Here is a 16,268-nt window from a genome sequence, read left to right on the forward strand (position 1 = left end):
CAGAACTTTTCCTGTCGGGTACTCGTCCACTGACGCGTCGTTGTTTCTGTCACTCATTACAATCAGTTCTCCATGCTGGTCGTATTCTTGGCTATTTTATCACATCTTTCGAGTACATTAACGTACTCGAGCTTTGAGAAAAGAGAACAATCTTTGGCGTTGCCGCATCACACATGTAAGCTTGTCAGTATATGTCAGCCGATAAGAGGAAAACAACACAGGATTGATGTGATTATCATTTACTGTAGTACAAATCTATTTGACATTCATGTGTGTGTTGTGCATATCGATCCAAAGATGTCATACTGTTTGCAAATCACTTCATCCGTTTACTTTTATGACGCGAATTACCGTTTGTTCGGTTTTGTGGACATGAAGTATTCTCACGAATTGAACTGCTATTCGTGGGATGCAAAAACAATATCGAACACTTTCACTTGGATGTTGGTCTCCACTAAGTACCACAGAAACACATCCTCATCATCCGCAGTTTTGCACAGAAACCGACTTCTAGTCCAAGGGTGAACACAGGTCGCCTGTGGGTTCAGCAGTAGGGTATTCTAAGATGGCAAAAAGATGCAGTCAAGCTTTCCAGCATAGATGAAGGTCATCCTTTGTTGTTCGGAGCCTCTGGNAAAAGATGCATCAAGCTTTCCAGCATAGATGAAGGTCATCCTTTGTTGTTCGGAGCCTCTGGTACGGAACTTCTATTCGCTTTTTCGTGCATATAGGTTAGAGCATAAATATTGGCTCACAACACTTTCCGCTTTTGTAGGTCACTCGTTCCACGTAGGAGTTAGCATGATTACCACTTCTCACAGAATGCTATCAAATGTCGGTACTATTCTTTCGGGTGCGACTAAGACTTGGTAACTATATAGCTCAGCTGCTTGGTACCCTGCGCTGACTTCATTGAACGCGGAGTTCCGGATAACGCACACTACCGATCACCGACTGTATGGTCTAACGGATTTTGTATCGCATCTTATTTCTTTGTGTTCTTATGCTTTCTATGTTTCCGGTTTCTTTATTCCGTCCTGTGGAGAAGTCTGTTGTATACGTTAAACGAGTTTCGCCTTCCTCGTTAATAGTTCTAAGGTATTTTTTTAGGTTTTGCACACTTTACACACGACCGATCCCGTTTAACTGGACACGGTTTCATTGTCGCACATCTTCTTGAGCTGGACGTATAATCATTCTTATCTGTAGAGTGTTTGCAATGTGCTCACCACCAACTAAACGCAGTAAGACTGTAACTTGCTTATATTAACGACGTCAGAAAGAGCTTATATCATATGCTAGCAAAGGAGGGCTACGTTGCCAAATTACCTTTAAGCTCCACCGAACTCCATTTACGTTATACTTTATTAAGAAACACGCATTTTCTGCCAAACCGTTTTGCACAAGGTCGAAAACAGTTCGGGAATTTCATGACACTGATTGAAGCGTAAAGGCTTCATGCAACTACTTTTGACAGGTTGACATCCAGCCTAAAGAACACACTTTCAACAGATGGGTGGGACCCTCTCAGTTTGCGGATTGTGAAATATACCATTTGTGTGACTGTTCCATCCGCTGAATCAATGTCACCGGTGATGACATTTTTTTAGTCAAGGTGTCGAAAGTTCACAGAAAAGTGGAGAAGTTCGAGCTCTACTACATGCATTCTGACAAAATTATAGGACTATTCATGTTTCTCGTATCTTCTCTCCTGATCTCTTGAATGTAATAATTTCAATAGAAAAATCAGTTGTTCAGCTGCAGCACTCTTTCGATACCTAGCTTCCATGCTAGTGGAAGGGGGCACGAGGGCTTCGATACTGTCAGATTACCCAAGTCCAGACATCAGCTTTGGAGATGCTGAGATTTCACCCTGTGTCGTTGTCCCTCACTCAAGGTTGTGGGTGACTCAGTCAAATTCTATAGCTGATTCATTTCCATGGTGACACCGCCCAATCTTGCGGCATCTTTTTGCAGGTCGTCAGTTTTTGGTGTGCGGAGAGTATTGAGGCGTTTTTTACTTTCAGCCAGGTCTGATGCCAATTTTAGAAAGCTCCTGTTGATTATTTGATGTCCTATGATTAAGTACAGTAACGTACCTCAATAAGACACCCATCTTAGGGACCACTCCACAAAAATCCCAAATCTCCTCACACTACCAACAATCTATAAGTAGCTCAGTGGAAGAATAAACTTCACCCGATGAGTGAAACTTCTATCTGAGAAGTCGTTGCTCGAGGAGCCAGTCAACACGTGTGACCGCGTGATGTGGATCCCGTGATTGAAGGATGAGCGGCGCTATATCCTGTCTAAGTGCGAGTTAATCACACTGCTGATCAGCCACTCGTGGCCGAACTTTTTACGGGTTACGTGAATACATGTCCCAAAACTCAATTCCAATCAGTTTATCCATCATACGCCTAACAGACATGATTATACATAAACAACTTAAAAAAAAGAATTTGAGATAAAACATTTTGACAGGTTGACATCCAGCCTAAAGAGCACACTTTCAACAGATGGGTGGGACCCTCNGAGCGCAAGCTGTATCTCGTAGTGTATTGACCAAGCATTAGCTTGCCATTCAAACAGATGATAATTCCGTTTCCCGGATTTCATTCTTTTCAACCCTCCGCGTACGTAATGCTCTCGGGTTGAGAATGGTGCTGCTCCCTCGGTCTTTATGTAAAAAAGGCTGTGCATCGGTCCGTGTTACCTCGTGTATATTTCGCTGAGACTATGTCTTCGTTGACGAATTCCGGAAGTAAACCCTTGCCCGTTATTTCTAACGTGTAACGCAAAGCACACACGCATTCGAACTCATGTCGTATTTCGGTCCGACTGATCACGGGTTACACAACTGTCCCTGGCGTCACTACCCGACAACGCCAACCTGGGACAAACTGGATCGGCTTGTTCACTCGGTAGTCCTCAGAATCCGTTGTCCGCATACAGGACTACATCAGCATGTTAAAAACATGAAGTCACGTGTCGGGATGAATAACGGAGTGCTATCCAGTGGGCAGACAAACACTTAGCGACACAATGTTCCTTTGAAAGGGAATTTTTGGCCTCGTGAGACTATATCTGCTGTTCTCTGTCTAGTTCACTGGTGTGTTAACTCATGAGAACTTCAACATCAAGCTCACAGGGGGGTCGATGTCATCTTCAAATACGGCTTATTCTTCACTGGGCGTTTTACCGTATCGGACCGAAGTTTAACTTCGTTGCTCATGCTGTGCGGAGCACAAGTAATATTTTGTCGGAAGGCAATGTGCGTATGCACGGTAGCATGTTGTTTGATTGAAATGTCTGCCCGTTGACGAGCGGTTTAGTCATTGAGTTCATCGTTTACTCCCTTCCTATATACGACCGACAAAAATTGCCACAATTGTGCAAAGTTCAGCGATCTTGAGAAAACCCTAGCAGGACGCATGGGCTGATCGCACGAAATCAGTTTACTTAATCATCTAGTGATTCTAAGTTTTCCCCAGTAAGACTATTGTACATAAGTCCCATCTGTGTGTCACTTCTGCTTCCTGAAGGCTCTCGGCTGATTGTTGACTTGATAGCGTCAATAAGTACTTATACGTTATTTTTCTCACGTTCAACCACAGCAATACCTGTGCCTGTATGACGACTTTTCTAATGCCACATTTCTTCTTCAGTTGGCTGGTTTTCTTACGGCAGTGCGGTATTCGAACCGGATCATGTACGGCTAACACAGGACGTACGCAGTCAGACTGGCGGTCTTCAGTGCACCGCCCCGATGATGTATCGTGATTGGGAGATTCACCTCACCTTTCATGTCCACAGTTCTGGAAAGGCTTTGGTGGGCGATGGCTTTGCTTTCTGGTACACAGAGCAACCTATCTCAATGGGCAGCGCTTTTGGAAGTCGTGAAGTGTTCAGAGGCCTGGGCATATTTTTCGACACGTATGCCAATCAAAACGGTGCTCACGCCCATGAACACCCGTACATCAGTGCTATGGTGAGTGATGGGAAAAATGCCTACGATCATGACAAAGATGGTACACTTACGGAGCTAGCGGGATGTTCAACTGACTTTCGGAATCATGAGCGCGCCAAGGCCATCATTCGGTTCGTCAGGGATCAACTTTCGGTAGGTTTCTCTGTTTAAGCAGTAAGATTCTTTGTTGTTCGTCTATAGGATTCCTGGTTGGATGGAACTGTAAAAACTGATTACTACCAAAGCGTTTGTTTTTGTCCTTAAGGCTAGTGCTGGTTGCCAGGCAACTGGCCAAATGACAGGAGCAATGGCTTTTATCGTCTCGAACCATCCAATTCGTACGAGCATAACACCGTCGTTCTGTGCATAGCAATGATTCACAAATGGATGGTGAGTATATGGCGTGTTCTAGCGATTGGTGTGATAGGGATGGATCTCTTATCGACCAGCTTTTTGTATTCCTTCCTCGCTATTGAAGGGTGAGCGTCTCTCAAAGTTTGTCCATTGCAGTTGTTCTTAAGGATCGAGCCAATCACGTAGCCACTATGCTTTTCTGAGAACAGCACTGTTCACAGTGAAGTATCTCTGAACTCACTTGCATGCTTGCTTTTCGCCTCCTCTTGCGGATGTTTAACTGTTGTTGTGCCTTACCAGTCTTCGAGAGTGCAGTGAAGCTCCATTTACGCGGCCGTTAGTATTTTCCATTACTGTGTTGTTGTTGTTTTACTCGCAGTATTGGTTTACAGTGGAACAGAGTAACCCTAGTTTATGTGCACCTATACTGTTTTTGTCATGAACACTGAATCACCTACAAAATTGAAAATACCAGTGACACATGGTAAAGTAATAGAGTACGCCTGCGGAGAACGTTAACCTTACTCTTTAAAGATTATGAGAAGTTCGAAAAGGATAAAGAATAAAATAGTTGTTCGGCAACGGAGATCAAAACTTGATATTCGTCAGTTTATCTTCACTCTAAAGTCTTGGGAGCACAATAAGCCGCTCGAAAGTAGTTTCAACGTGCATCGGAACAGCATACGTTTAAAGTGTCTCTAGGGCAATAAGGTCGTCTCTGGGTGCGAGATTAGGGTGGCTTGAGGGACATAAATATCCAGCATGCGCGGAGCACCGTGAATCGCTTTTCGGAATCTGAGCAACTCGGTCAGTTCTCCGGACACCCATTGAGTGTGCTGCATGCATACGCACATGTTCCATCTAAAGTTCGATGTACGAATGACTCCAGTCGTTACTTTCAATCCAGCCGGTGTTGCATCTCATTGGAACTGTCACGAGAGTGTAGTCGGGCAACTGGCACAAAGAGTGGACGACGAAGAAACACCTTTGGTGTTCACAGCATAGCGAAAAACCCGTGTGACTAGAGTAAACCACTAAGACAATCCCCGTCTGGCTAGTCCAGAAAAAATTGGACGACAGCTCGGCTAGTCAGTGCCTGGGTTAATAGAGCGGGAGCGAAAGTGGCGTCTGTTTCGCTGACTGAATATTTCAAGAATTTGTATCCTGTCCGAAAATGAGTGAACGCGAGATCGGTCCCGAAGGCTACTGGCTACAGATTATGCAGCTCCACAACAATGACAAAGCCGTGTGATGTACAATCTGTACTACCCTTTGTAGTGAGCTGCGAGCTTTTGAATTAGCACGGTTCGTTAGTGACTACCTGCATCATCAGAACCGTCATATAACAGTGTTTTGTGTTTTGTGGTTAAAAAGCCAACCGTAAACCGGGTTTGTATGTTGGACTACAGAGCAAATCATGATTTGCTGTCGCTCACCCGGATTTATCCTCGAGCCGGTACACTGAAATCACTGGCACCCATAATACAATAATCCATCACAGTGTAAATTTCTTGACCGAACTTGAATAATACAACTGAAGGATAGAATGAAGTAATGCCAGGAATTATCACTTTCTCAGTACTTGCACTTATTTAATTCATCGAGAAACATTGAATCGTACGGATGAATGTTCGTTTAATCGGTGTTTGGAGCGTTGATGGTATGCACGTGATCAACACTACTCCCAGATGGGGCAGACATTCAAGCAGAATAAGTGTGAATGGTCGCATCATGTGCAAAAGAATGGATGCAATCAGAAGCAGGAAAGAGGAGACCTTTGTAAACAAGAAGAGTCGTGTGTGCGTGTGTGTGGGGTGAACAACATCTGCGTAGACCTTGTGGATCCGAGACAGAGCACTTGCAAGGCGTGCTCAAGTCTAGCGGTTTGTCAGGAGTTTCCGAATTCAGTTTAACCAGTTGGGATAAAGCCTGTACACTAGCATCATAACAGTTAAGTCGTCATGTCACACCCAATAGGAAACTTCCAAACAACAAAGCATACCAATTCGGTTTCATCAAACGAGTCGATGTGTGACGTGTACACCAGTAGGTCACCAGTAGAGTGTTGGCGTCTGATCCCATACTGGTGATTTCTTGGAATGTTGTTGCCTTCTAGGAGCTGTCTGACCATGATTGGCTCCAATACTTTAGAGAAAATAGGAATGGTAGGGATAAAATGTAGTTGTTTGGATTGAGAGCTTTCTTAAGCTCAGTAGACTACTGAAGATACGAGACTTGAGACCAGATTTGGAGCACAGATACAGAACAAACTAGGGTAGATGCCATCTGGAAATGTTTAGAGATAATAGGCATTGGCGAGCAACTCTAGTTGAAATGTTAGACGGTAAAAGAAGGTTGGAACCGTTGGATGGATTCGGACGAGGGTTGTGGAAGTAATCTTAGATTACGAAACAAGACGTCGGATGTATATTTCGGTTTTGTTTCTAGAGGGCGAATTTAGGACTTCACTGGAGTCAGCAGTTGGAGGAACACAAATTCCAACTGCTTTCACAGTATTTCAGAAACCGGTTTTGGGTATGTGTACGGGACAACTAACTGATTTTGTGACTGACGAGCTTATCCATAGGCTTGTCGACAATGGCTGTAAATGAGTTAAGAGCAAACACAACCCGAACGAGATGCAAGGCCAGTGAAGTCGCCGGTTTTAGCACATTTGGTTTTCTCTTCGAACACCACGATTACGCAGCATTGGGCTATCCATGGGCAAAACGTCTCCAAAGTCTATAAAAAAAGATACAGAAAGGAGCATTTCATTCATATTAACACTCAGGGAGGTTTCAGCGGTAGTCTTGGGGAACATTCACCGTGTAAAGATGCGTGCCTACATTTTTATCCCTAATTTGGATGCACTCATAGTAGCAAGTAGTATGTTCGGCTACTAGTTTCCACAAAAGAGCTAGTCGGACAAACAACTGGCGCTCCTACTACTGCGGCAGAAAAATTGAACCAAGGCAAGCCAATGACATTAGGAACCGAACGACGTTTTTGGGGAGAACAACCTGAAAAAAGCAAGCTGTTTGCTATCTTGAACGACGTTGGTATATGCATAACCCGTGGGGGCAGATGATTTCGGCGGAACTGGCTGATTCAGCATCATATACAGTACGGGACCGGCTACACAGTTAGCATTCTTTATCTGGGACGTCCGGGTGCTCAACCCAGAGTTGCGTCATGTGATCTGCAAATGGTCATCTCAAGCTGTCATTTAGACATTAAACAGGGTATAATAAATCGGAAGGGTGGGAATATGTTCCAGGAAACCATCAGGTCGTAGGGAAAGCTTCCGCAAACGGCAATCAGCCATGGACATCTGAGGAATTTAGTGGAAGGTAGTGCATGTGGGACAGCTTTCCTGTGATTTTCACGGACCTATCTTGCTTTTGTTTTGCTCCTAGCAATTAGATCGAGGACAAAGATTAGCTAGATGCATCCACAGACTTCCCTTCATGCACTTCTTTGCACTGCCAATGCTCCGTTCGTTTTGATTGGTCAGTTCGCTACAGTGGTTTGAGTGCACTGAGTTCATTCCGTAAAGAACAGCTGCACCACACGCTGGGCTTTGTGCTTGAAACGAGTCCCTATACTTTGGGATCACTTTTATAATCGTTTCCACTTTTTCTAGCTAAAATTGTTTTATCCGGACTCTGAGAAGGAAGTTGAGTGCTTTTCAGTTGATGGAGTCCACTTGCCGATTGGTTACTACCTGGGAGTTTCGGCAGCAACCGGAGATCTTTCTGGTAAGTTTTCCCTGTGAATCACCTCAAAACTACTTGTACTTGCTACTGAAACGTATTTCTTCCCACTCCTGATTGGTGCGTTCTTGCTTTTCATGGCTTTGACTCTTCGCATTCTCCCAGTATCTGTCTAGTAGCTTTCCAGACTAGACTAGACTAGACTATACTATCTGGATACCCTGTCACGCGTAGTTGAAAATACTCTGCTTCAAGTTGCCCATTCAGATTGTACTGAACTCTTTCTATGGCTTTAAGAGTACACCTGTGTGTACCATAACGAGGCTTACCCGTGGCGCACCCAGTTCCATTTCTAAACTTCATGAGAGGAAGGGGCATCGTATGAAGGTCGATCTGGCTGAACCATTTGTCGTATCCCATCACACGACTGTGTGTGCACATTCAGTGGTAAGGTTCACTGCATACATAGATTAATGGAACTGACTGAGGCGAAACGCATTTGAGAGTGTCGCGGTTTAACTTGGCATTTAGTTTGAGTAGACTAGCCCCGGTAAGTGGCATGTGGTCTTATCAACACAGTGCAGCGCATTGTTATAACGCACTATAATTAATTCAAGCACTGGTGTCTTCCTGACGTCGCAGTGACTGCTGACCGAAACCCATGACGCTCTCGGCGGTTGTCACCTGTGTTCATTCACCTAATCGGTTTCTCTTACCTTTCAAATATTACAATGTCGACATCTGGATAGTTTGAATGACGAACAAACTACGGTATATGCGCTGCTTTGGCACGCTGACTCTCCCCAGCACGTACCTCTCACGAAGACTTCACTGTAATCAGTGTAACCCACAGACTGGAGCGGATGTTCTTACCTACCTAGTCAGATCATTACCGCTCTGATGATGACTGGAAACAGACTGATTTCGCGTGCATCATTAATCGATTGCATGCACGGTTTTTGTTGTTCCACTCTACTCTAAATGAATATAGATTATGTCTAAGCGGTACGAGTTAGAACGAAGGCCTTCTCAACCTTGATTAGTTATAACCTTGTCGGTCTATTTTTGTGTAAAACAGCTTCTGTTGCGGCACGCTTACCATAATCTGTGAAGCTACCTCCTGTTCCATACCAGCGACGTTTCCGTCCTCGGATGCCTTCCCATGCTTTACCTCCGAGATATGACTCTGCTCAAATTCTGGCTTTTTGAACTAATGCGACCTTTGTTGTCCGACTAATAATGATTGATGTGTGGTGTGTTGGGGAGTAGCCATGTCCTACATCCAGCCCGACTTTTCGGCAATCGATTACTGATAGCCAAGTCGTAGAATATGCTAGTCATCCTTGAGCTTTTTTGCATGATTCCACGATAACTCGCCAGAACTAACGACAAACCACCATCTATGTCAATAACCTTGATCAAGGAAACCTACGGCCCTGGGAATTCTTTCTCTCTGCTACTTCGCGATTGCTATTATCAATAGAATCCTACTGTTGAGTGCAATCTACTTCGTACCGCGTTTGCCGCTTTGGTGCATGAAGTCATCAATTCCAAATAAGAGGCTTCACGATTGTCGCTGTCAAACAGAAACATATTAGTAGCACTAATAATTTGGGTCATGGCAGTAGAAATAAGGGGAAAAATTCTTTTGCGAAGAACTATGGTGGTGTTGAGAAGGAAAACATATTCGTTATCTGGAAATATCTTGTCCTTAGAAAAGATGCCTCTGTGGGCCAAACATTTTCAGGAAACCAGTACTACAAATGTATGGTCAATAGCACTGTAACCACCGATACCGCTTGTTTTTTTCAAGAGTTTGACACGCTGTGCTGGGGTCATGGCAGTAGAAATAAGGGGAAAAATTCTTTTGCGAAGAACTATGGTGGTGTTGAGAAGGAAAACATATTCGTTATCTGGAAATATCTTGTCCTTAGAAAAGATGCCTCTGTGGGCCAAACATTTTCAGGAAACCAGTACTACAAATGTATGGTCAATAGCACTGTAACCACCGATACCGCTTGTTTTTTTCAAGAGTTTGACAACGCTGTGCTGCGTACTCCTGGCACCATTTCAGTTCTTTACTAGTTATTGGGTTTTCTTCTTGACCTAGGATATCGAATCGCATTCACAAATCGGTTGTGCAAACCGGGAGTTTATATTCGTCATATCATTGACTTTCGCCCATTTTTCATTGCCACTTCGTATCTTGACGTTTTTTCGTACGATTGAAAATGACTGAGTCTGCCGGACACATCAACGACAGTGTTTTTTGCGAAAAGTCAGCGCAATCCATTTTTACTGTTCCACCGTGCTCCACTTTTCAGATACTCACGACATTGTCTCTGTAAAAACCTTCGAAGTGGATGCAGAGCGAACGGTACGTGATGAAACGGTGTTCCCCATCTTTGTTTTTCCTCTTACTGCGATTTCCGATCTCACGGAGTACTGCTGAAGTGTTCATGCCTCCAGCATCGAATTTATGGGTTTATTCTATGTACGTTCGGTCGACCCAGATGAACTGATTACACGAACTCGCGATTCGGTCAGTTCGCGTGCACCAAACAGTTCATTTTTCCGAAACACTCTGTATCGAACTTCTCTAACTCATCGACTACTCAACCTATTTACTGTGCACACAACTTAATGATGCTTCGCCGTACGAATTTATCTGGTGTACTTGTTGGAATCACACAGACTAACAGGTATTTCTAAATATCTGCTCTGATCGTGTTCTGATGGAATGTCATTTTTCCATCTTGCTATTTATGGAAGGATGATAAGAGTCCATCACTAAGTATCCTAATGTAGAGGGTTGTGGGACCTATGAATCTACACTTGCATCACTTTCGGTTGAAGTTTCCTTGTCTTGGCTAAGAAAAGCTGGGAAACGCGGTGACCTTGGTACAGTCACCATACTGTACGGTACTATACTATACTTCACCATACAATACTCACTTATAGCACGCTACATAATATTGCAATTAGACTATTATACTATACCACTACACCGGCTATGCTATGCTGTACTACATCACACTATATCGTGCTGCCTCGATCAAGGCGATCCTGTCCTCGAGGTGTCAGAAAACAATTGTTGTAAATCCGGCGTTACAAGAACCTCTTGTAAGGTTGGCAAATCAGCCGTTCGGGGCGAGATGGACCAAGTGGACTGACCGGAAGGTCCGTGGTTCGAACCCGACCTCTGCCTCTCGACTTCCCCTGTCTAGGTTTGGACAACCTGGCAGTATCCCAGCCCTCGTGTCTCCTTCGTGCGGCACGGCAGCTAGGCACCGAAAGGGTGCTACAGCTGAACGATTTTAAATCAGCTATCGTGGGGTAACCTTATGTCGATGACCAATGTTGTCTTTTTTAGGGCACCCTTGTCATCTATGAAAAAATTCACGTTGGCTACCCGTAGTTCCTCTAATTGCACTAAACATTCTGGTATCCTGTTAGGATACTAGACAGTACGAGTTTCTACCATGTTTTACGGTTTGGATTCCAGTGTGCTGATGAGTACTTTGCACTTTCGCTGACCTCAGTATCCGATTTGGATCACCCATACTGATGCGTGACCGCAGAAAAGTTCCGTGAACTTATTGTGAGCAGTACAAAACCATTCTGTCCTTTTTCCTCGTCTCGTATGATTTACTAAACTTAAGTTATCCTTCTATAACACGGTTGCAAAAATGCGCTCCGGATAGTGCTTATTACAACCCTAACTGGGTTTGTCAAAGTAATAAAAGTTCTTTTGGGGGCGCGACACCGGCATTGTGATATCTTACTGGTATGTTCTCTGGTCAAACTATCTCGTAGCCAGCCCCGGAATAGTGTATAGATAGAACTGGGATCTCCAAATTAGACTTCTTCTTGGTACAGCACGTGTTTTTACTGTAATAAGTAAGCCGACCAATCCCGTTGTCGGTTTAGTTTTTGGGGACAGTTATTATTTATTCGCATATGTCAGACTCCGGCATCGTGTGGTTCCTCTACTTGTGCTTCTTGGCAGTTTTTCTTGATGGCAGTTCATCCACCTGGATGCAAAACTTTATCCTGATGTCTCCCTGTCTCCCATACCTATTTTAGCCCGAGGAACTGAGCATCGATGCGGCGCAAATCGAACCCTCTTCTGGACATGCAGCCGCACCACGGCGTAAGTCACTATCCCATCCGGTCGGTTCTGACACTGACAGTTCAACAGATGGTTTGCAGTTGTTTGAACTTAGAACTATGTATCCCGACATATACGTCCCCGTTTTTGTGTTGTTGGTCCAAGTTTGTCTATGAGCGATGCGCTCTGGACTGTATCACAAACTCCCTATAAAACCGCCTATAGCTGACCGAAAATTGGGAGTCGTGTAATTTACGTAAATTAATGCAGAATAGCATGATGGGTTCTGTACAATGTTCTCACGCTTATGTGGTTTGGTACGAGTAGGTAGCCAACAAGGTGCTCAATCTTCGCTGTACCACCTTTTCGAACATTTAATTCATATTACACTTCACTCAAAGAGGCTTTCATTTGAATGAACGAACCTTGAAACACAGTGAGCCACAGATTGGTCATCGTTCTTTGAACAGTGATAATCTTTGCACGTGTTTTGCTCTTCACTAACACTAATATATCGGGGGAGGCAATGTTTTGCTGGATCCACTTTTGGATAGGTCTGTTATCTCACCTCAGCCTAACATTAGTCGTGACTCGTTGATCATCACGACCCCATCAGCACCAGTTTACTCCGTTTATGGCTCCAGCAAACTCCATTTAATCCAATACTGGCACAGCACTCACTGTAGCTACAGTTCCAACATCGTTGTGGTGTGTTAATCTGTTCTGAAAACCACATAAACTATTTAGTATGACATCCGTGACTTATCACGTAATGATGATGACTCGAACAGTGACGTTTTCTGACTTCCTAAATAGCTGTAGTTCTGCGTTGGCACCACCCCACGTCCATACATTTCTACCCACACTCTTGTCTGGCCGACACTCTCGATGAGCGATATGCCATTGCGTCATAAGTGATCATTGATATTTCATTGGAAACATTAAGTCAAGTTAACGAAGCCTGGTGCACCTTGTTTACTGATAGCAACCTCACCAAACATGCGATGATTTTATAGCTGTTGGCATATGGTCCTGCTCATGAAGAGCACTCATAAGGTACAATTCTGGGAATGAACATATTGCACATTTCGAGAATGGATCAACTTTTAGGAGGGGGGACGCTGTTGTGGTTATGCAAAATGTGATCTGTTTCTACACATTTCTTCCATCTGTGCATCATATTGCACTTCGCTTCAGTTCAGTGTACTTTGACAAAATCATCGAAGGATTGATCTAAGACGTTCATTATATCGTCAGGGTTCTTACGCAGAGGCATACATAGCCGACTATTTCATGAACACCGACCTAGGGCGCTTGTAACACGCGTATTTCCTATCAGACTTTCTGTTACACGTAAATTTCTCTTGGTAGACTCGCTTGATAGAATGCATGTGCCTTATATCATACATTTTTGTCACAGCTCGTGTACCGGACGATCCATCCCCCTCCCGTCTTATGCGTTGGATTGGAAAGGCCTTCTTGCTGCTTTCCATATTGGGAGTTCTCGGAACTTGTGGTTATTTTGGCTATCGACACTACACTGGTGGGCGACGACATGTGAAGCGCCTCTACTAAAGATTTCATCCAAATTCCCCGACAGAACCGTGTCTAATCTGAACGTGTAAACAGGTTTATTTTCCTCAGGTGGACGTTGTTATTCATTCTTGTGTATCTACGGGATACGGAGATTTTTTTACTTCATTCCTATTATGTTCTTGAATTTCTTTCTATAACGCACAACGAGAAGACTGTGGTTGTCTTCGATTCGCGCCGTTTGGTTCCTCTTCGATTCTTTTCCGTCTTCTTTTCTGATACTCTAGACGAAATGAAAACACCCTCACACTGCGCACGTACGCATCTGTGTGTACGCGCTTTTGTTAGCGAGAAAATATAGGTTGACTTGGTGTAATCTTTTTTGAAATGTGTTTGGGAATCGGTTCATTCCTCTCCTTACAGAATTCCCCATTACTTGTTTTGCGTTCCCATTTCTACTCAGCAACATTCCGTAGACAACTGGGTGGGGTTATTTTGGTCTTTTTAGCTGGAGGCTTATAGGGTTTTCTCATGAAGTATACTGCTGACATGATATTTACAGTTCACTTGGCACTGCTACCATTGTCTTCGTTAGTATCATGAATGTTCCTGCAGGCTTCCATGTGCCAGTCGAACTTTTGAATAAACCTTATTCTCCATCGCGATATTGTTTGGTCATCGTGATCACGTTAGGTCATGCTTATTTATGTTCTTGTTAGGTGGTAGCGCACGGGAATATCACGAGCAAATACCCAAGTACAGAGCCTGAAGCGATGAAGTCAGTAGCTCACGGGAATCACGACCATCAGCTCTACTGGACAGTCTGTCAGCTCAACGGCTTATCTTCGTATCCTTGACAGTTGGACCAGACGATCAGTTGTTTTTTATAGTACTTAGCATTCGATAGAAAGAATGAACTCTAATCAAGCTGTTGACGCTTGTCCGCATGCGAACAATTCACAGGGTGACGAACCTCAGCCGGCTTAATAACAACCAAGCAAACGCACCCATCAGCGCACTGAAGATGTCTCCTCGAATGGTAACGAAATGTCTACAAATCTGTTGCCAAGCTCGGCGACAGACTAACAGCCAATTACCAATGATGTTTACCGTCTTTTGTATGGTTGTTGCTCCGCACAGCTGTTACATCGGAGTTGGTGAACACGGTAGCTGTTTATGTTACTCTGTAGACCTAAATCTTCGATTCCGTAGAACAATGCTTTTAGGTATGTGGCACAATAGCTTCGGATGTGAATACATTTTATTTTGAAGTGCTGTATCGCTCCGTTCTTTGCTGGACACTACCTTGTGATTGACTGACTTGACATCCGCTATCTTGGGATCCTTTTCGATTTCACGTTGGATCAATGTCCGTTCACCCCACTCCTGTTGAATAAGAAGTGTTGGGTTAATCACCAGGATCCGTTGCCACGTTCTTTCTCTAACTCATTCCGCTAGTTTGTGTTTTCCAAGACGAAATCAAACTTTTTTTCGCTAATCTTTCGCCTATGTATCAGTTCCCATTCATTGTTAAGCCATACAATGGTCATTGTTCTGTTCGCTGAACTGGGCAATTTGGTTGCAAACGTTTCATCACTACTCGAGATAACATAATCAGTGCTTTGTCAAGGAGCGTAGTGGTGTGTAGCGATGGGTTGGTTGTTGGTGATGAAACGTTTGCAATCAAATTGCCCAGCTCAGTAAACTAACCAACGACCATTTACGCTAACTGAGCTACCAACATTTTCCTCCATAGAGTCACACAGTGTTGTTCATATCGGCATACAGTATAAATGTCCGACCGTAATTACCTTCGCCTTGTTTCCTCATGATAGACGTTTGTGAAACCGCGCCCTTGGGTTATTAGGATAGGTAGATTTTACTGGCCGTAACTGCCAGTCGACTGGTTTTAGTGTCTCCTCTGTTAGATTCATAGGTTTACTACCGAGACAAGCTAGTGTGTATGCTATTAAACAACTGTCAAATAAATCTCTCGAAAGAATGTGGTCGCAAGCAGATTTTGTAGGTCGATTTTGTTTTGTTAACTACGTTGGTGGAGGCCAGGTCAACTCACCCACGGCTTAGTACAGGAGCCAATGTGCTGTTTAATCTTGTGTGTACGCCCACCGAAGCTCCGGTAAAACCGCTGAGCCCGGTCAATGTTCGTTGCAACGTTTTTCAAACCAAAAAATGGCGCAAGTTTCTAGAGTTAAAAACCACAAAAGTATTTGATTCAAAGATTACTTGCCACGTATAACAGACCGTATGATCTCAATTTAAGCCAGTGATAGCTTATTGAAGTCACACCGCGCTTCCCTGTTTTCATTGAAATAACTGGCATCTTTTGAATTTTAATTCAATAACAGATGACCCAATTGGAAAACTACCAAATAGCTAATCTTCATTCAGTTTTGAATCTGTCGGAAACGGTTACGCGATTACTGACCCTAAAAGCTACTAGGTCTTGGTGACCCACTTGGTTACCGTTTTCTTAGGTGTGCTGTGGGCCATCTGGCACCCGTTAGGCAGCTAGTTAACATGCCAGTCGACAACTATATATATATATATATATATATATAAACAACAA

General features: G+C 43.8%; 1 protein-coding gene across 1 annotated transcript; it reads left to right on the plus strand.

Moving 5' to 3' along the window:
• Positions 1-14,339, plus strand: T265_02668 (hypothetical protein; the record flags this gene model as incomplete). Its single annotated transcript, XM_009166970.1, has 6 exons — positions 1-175; positions 3,669-4,123; positions 7,968-8,082; positions 10,362-10,414; positions 12,124-12,190; positions 13,569-14,339. The coding sequence occupies 6 exons, from the start codon at positions 73-75 to the stop codon at positions 13,721-13,723; spliced, it is 948 nt and encodes a 315-aa protein (XP_009165234.1).
• Between the last annotated feature and the right edge of the window lie 1,929 nt (positions 14,340-16,268).

The sequence above is a fragment of the Opisthorchis viverrini genome, assembly GCF_000715545.1.
Source record: "Opisthorchis viverrini unplaced genomic scaffold opera_v5_34, whole genome shotgun sequence".
In the NCBI taxonomy this organism is placed as follows: domain Eukaryota; kingdom Metazoa; phylum Platyhelminthes; class Trematoda; order Opisthorchiida; family Opisthorchiidae; genus Opisthorchis; species Opisthorchis viverrini.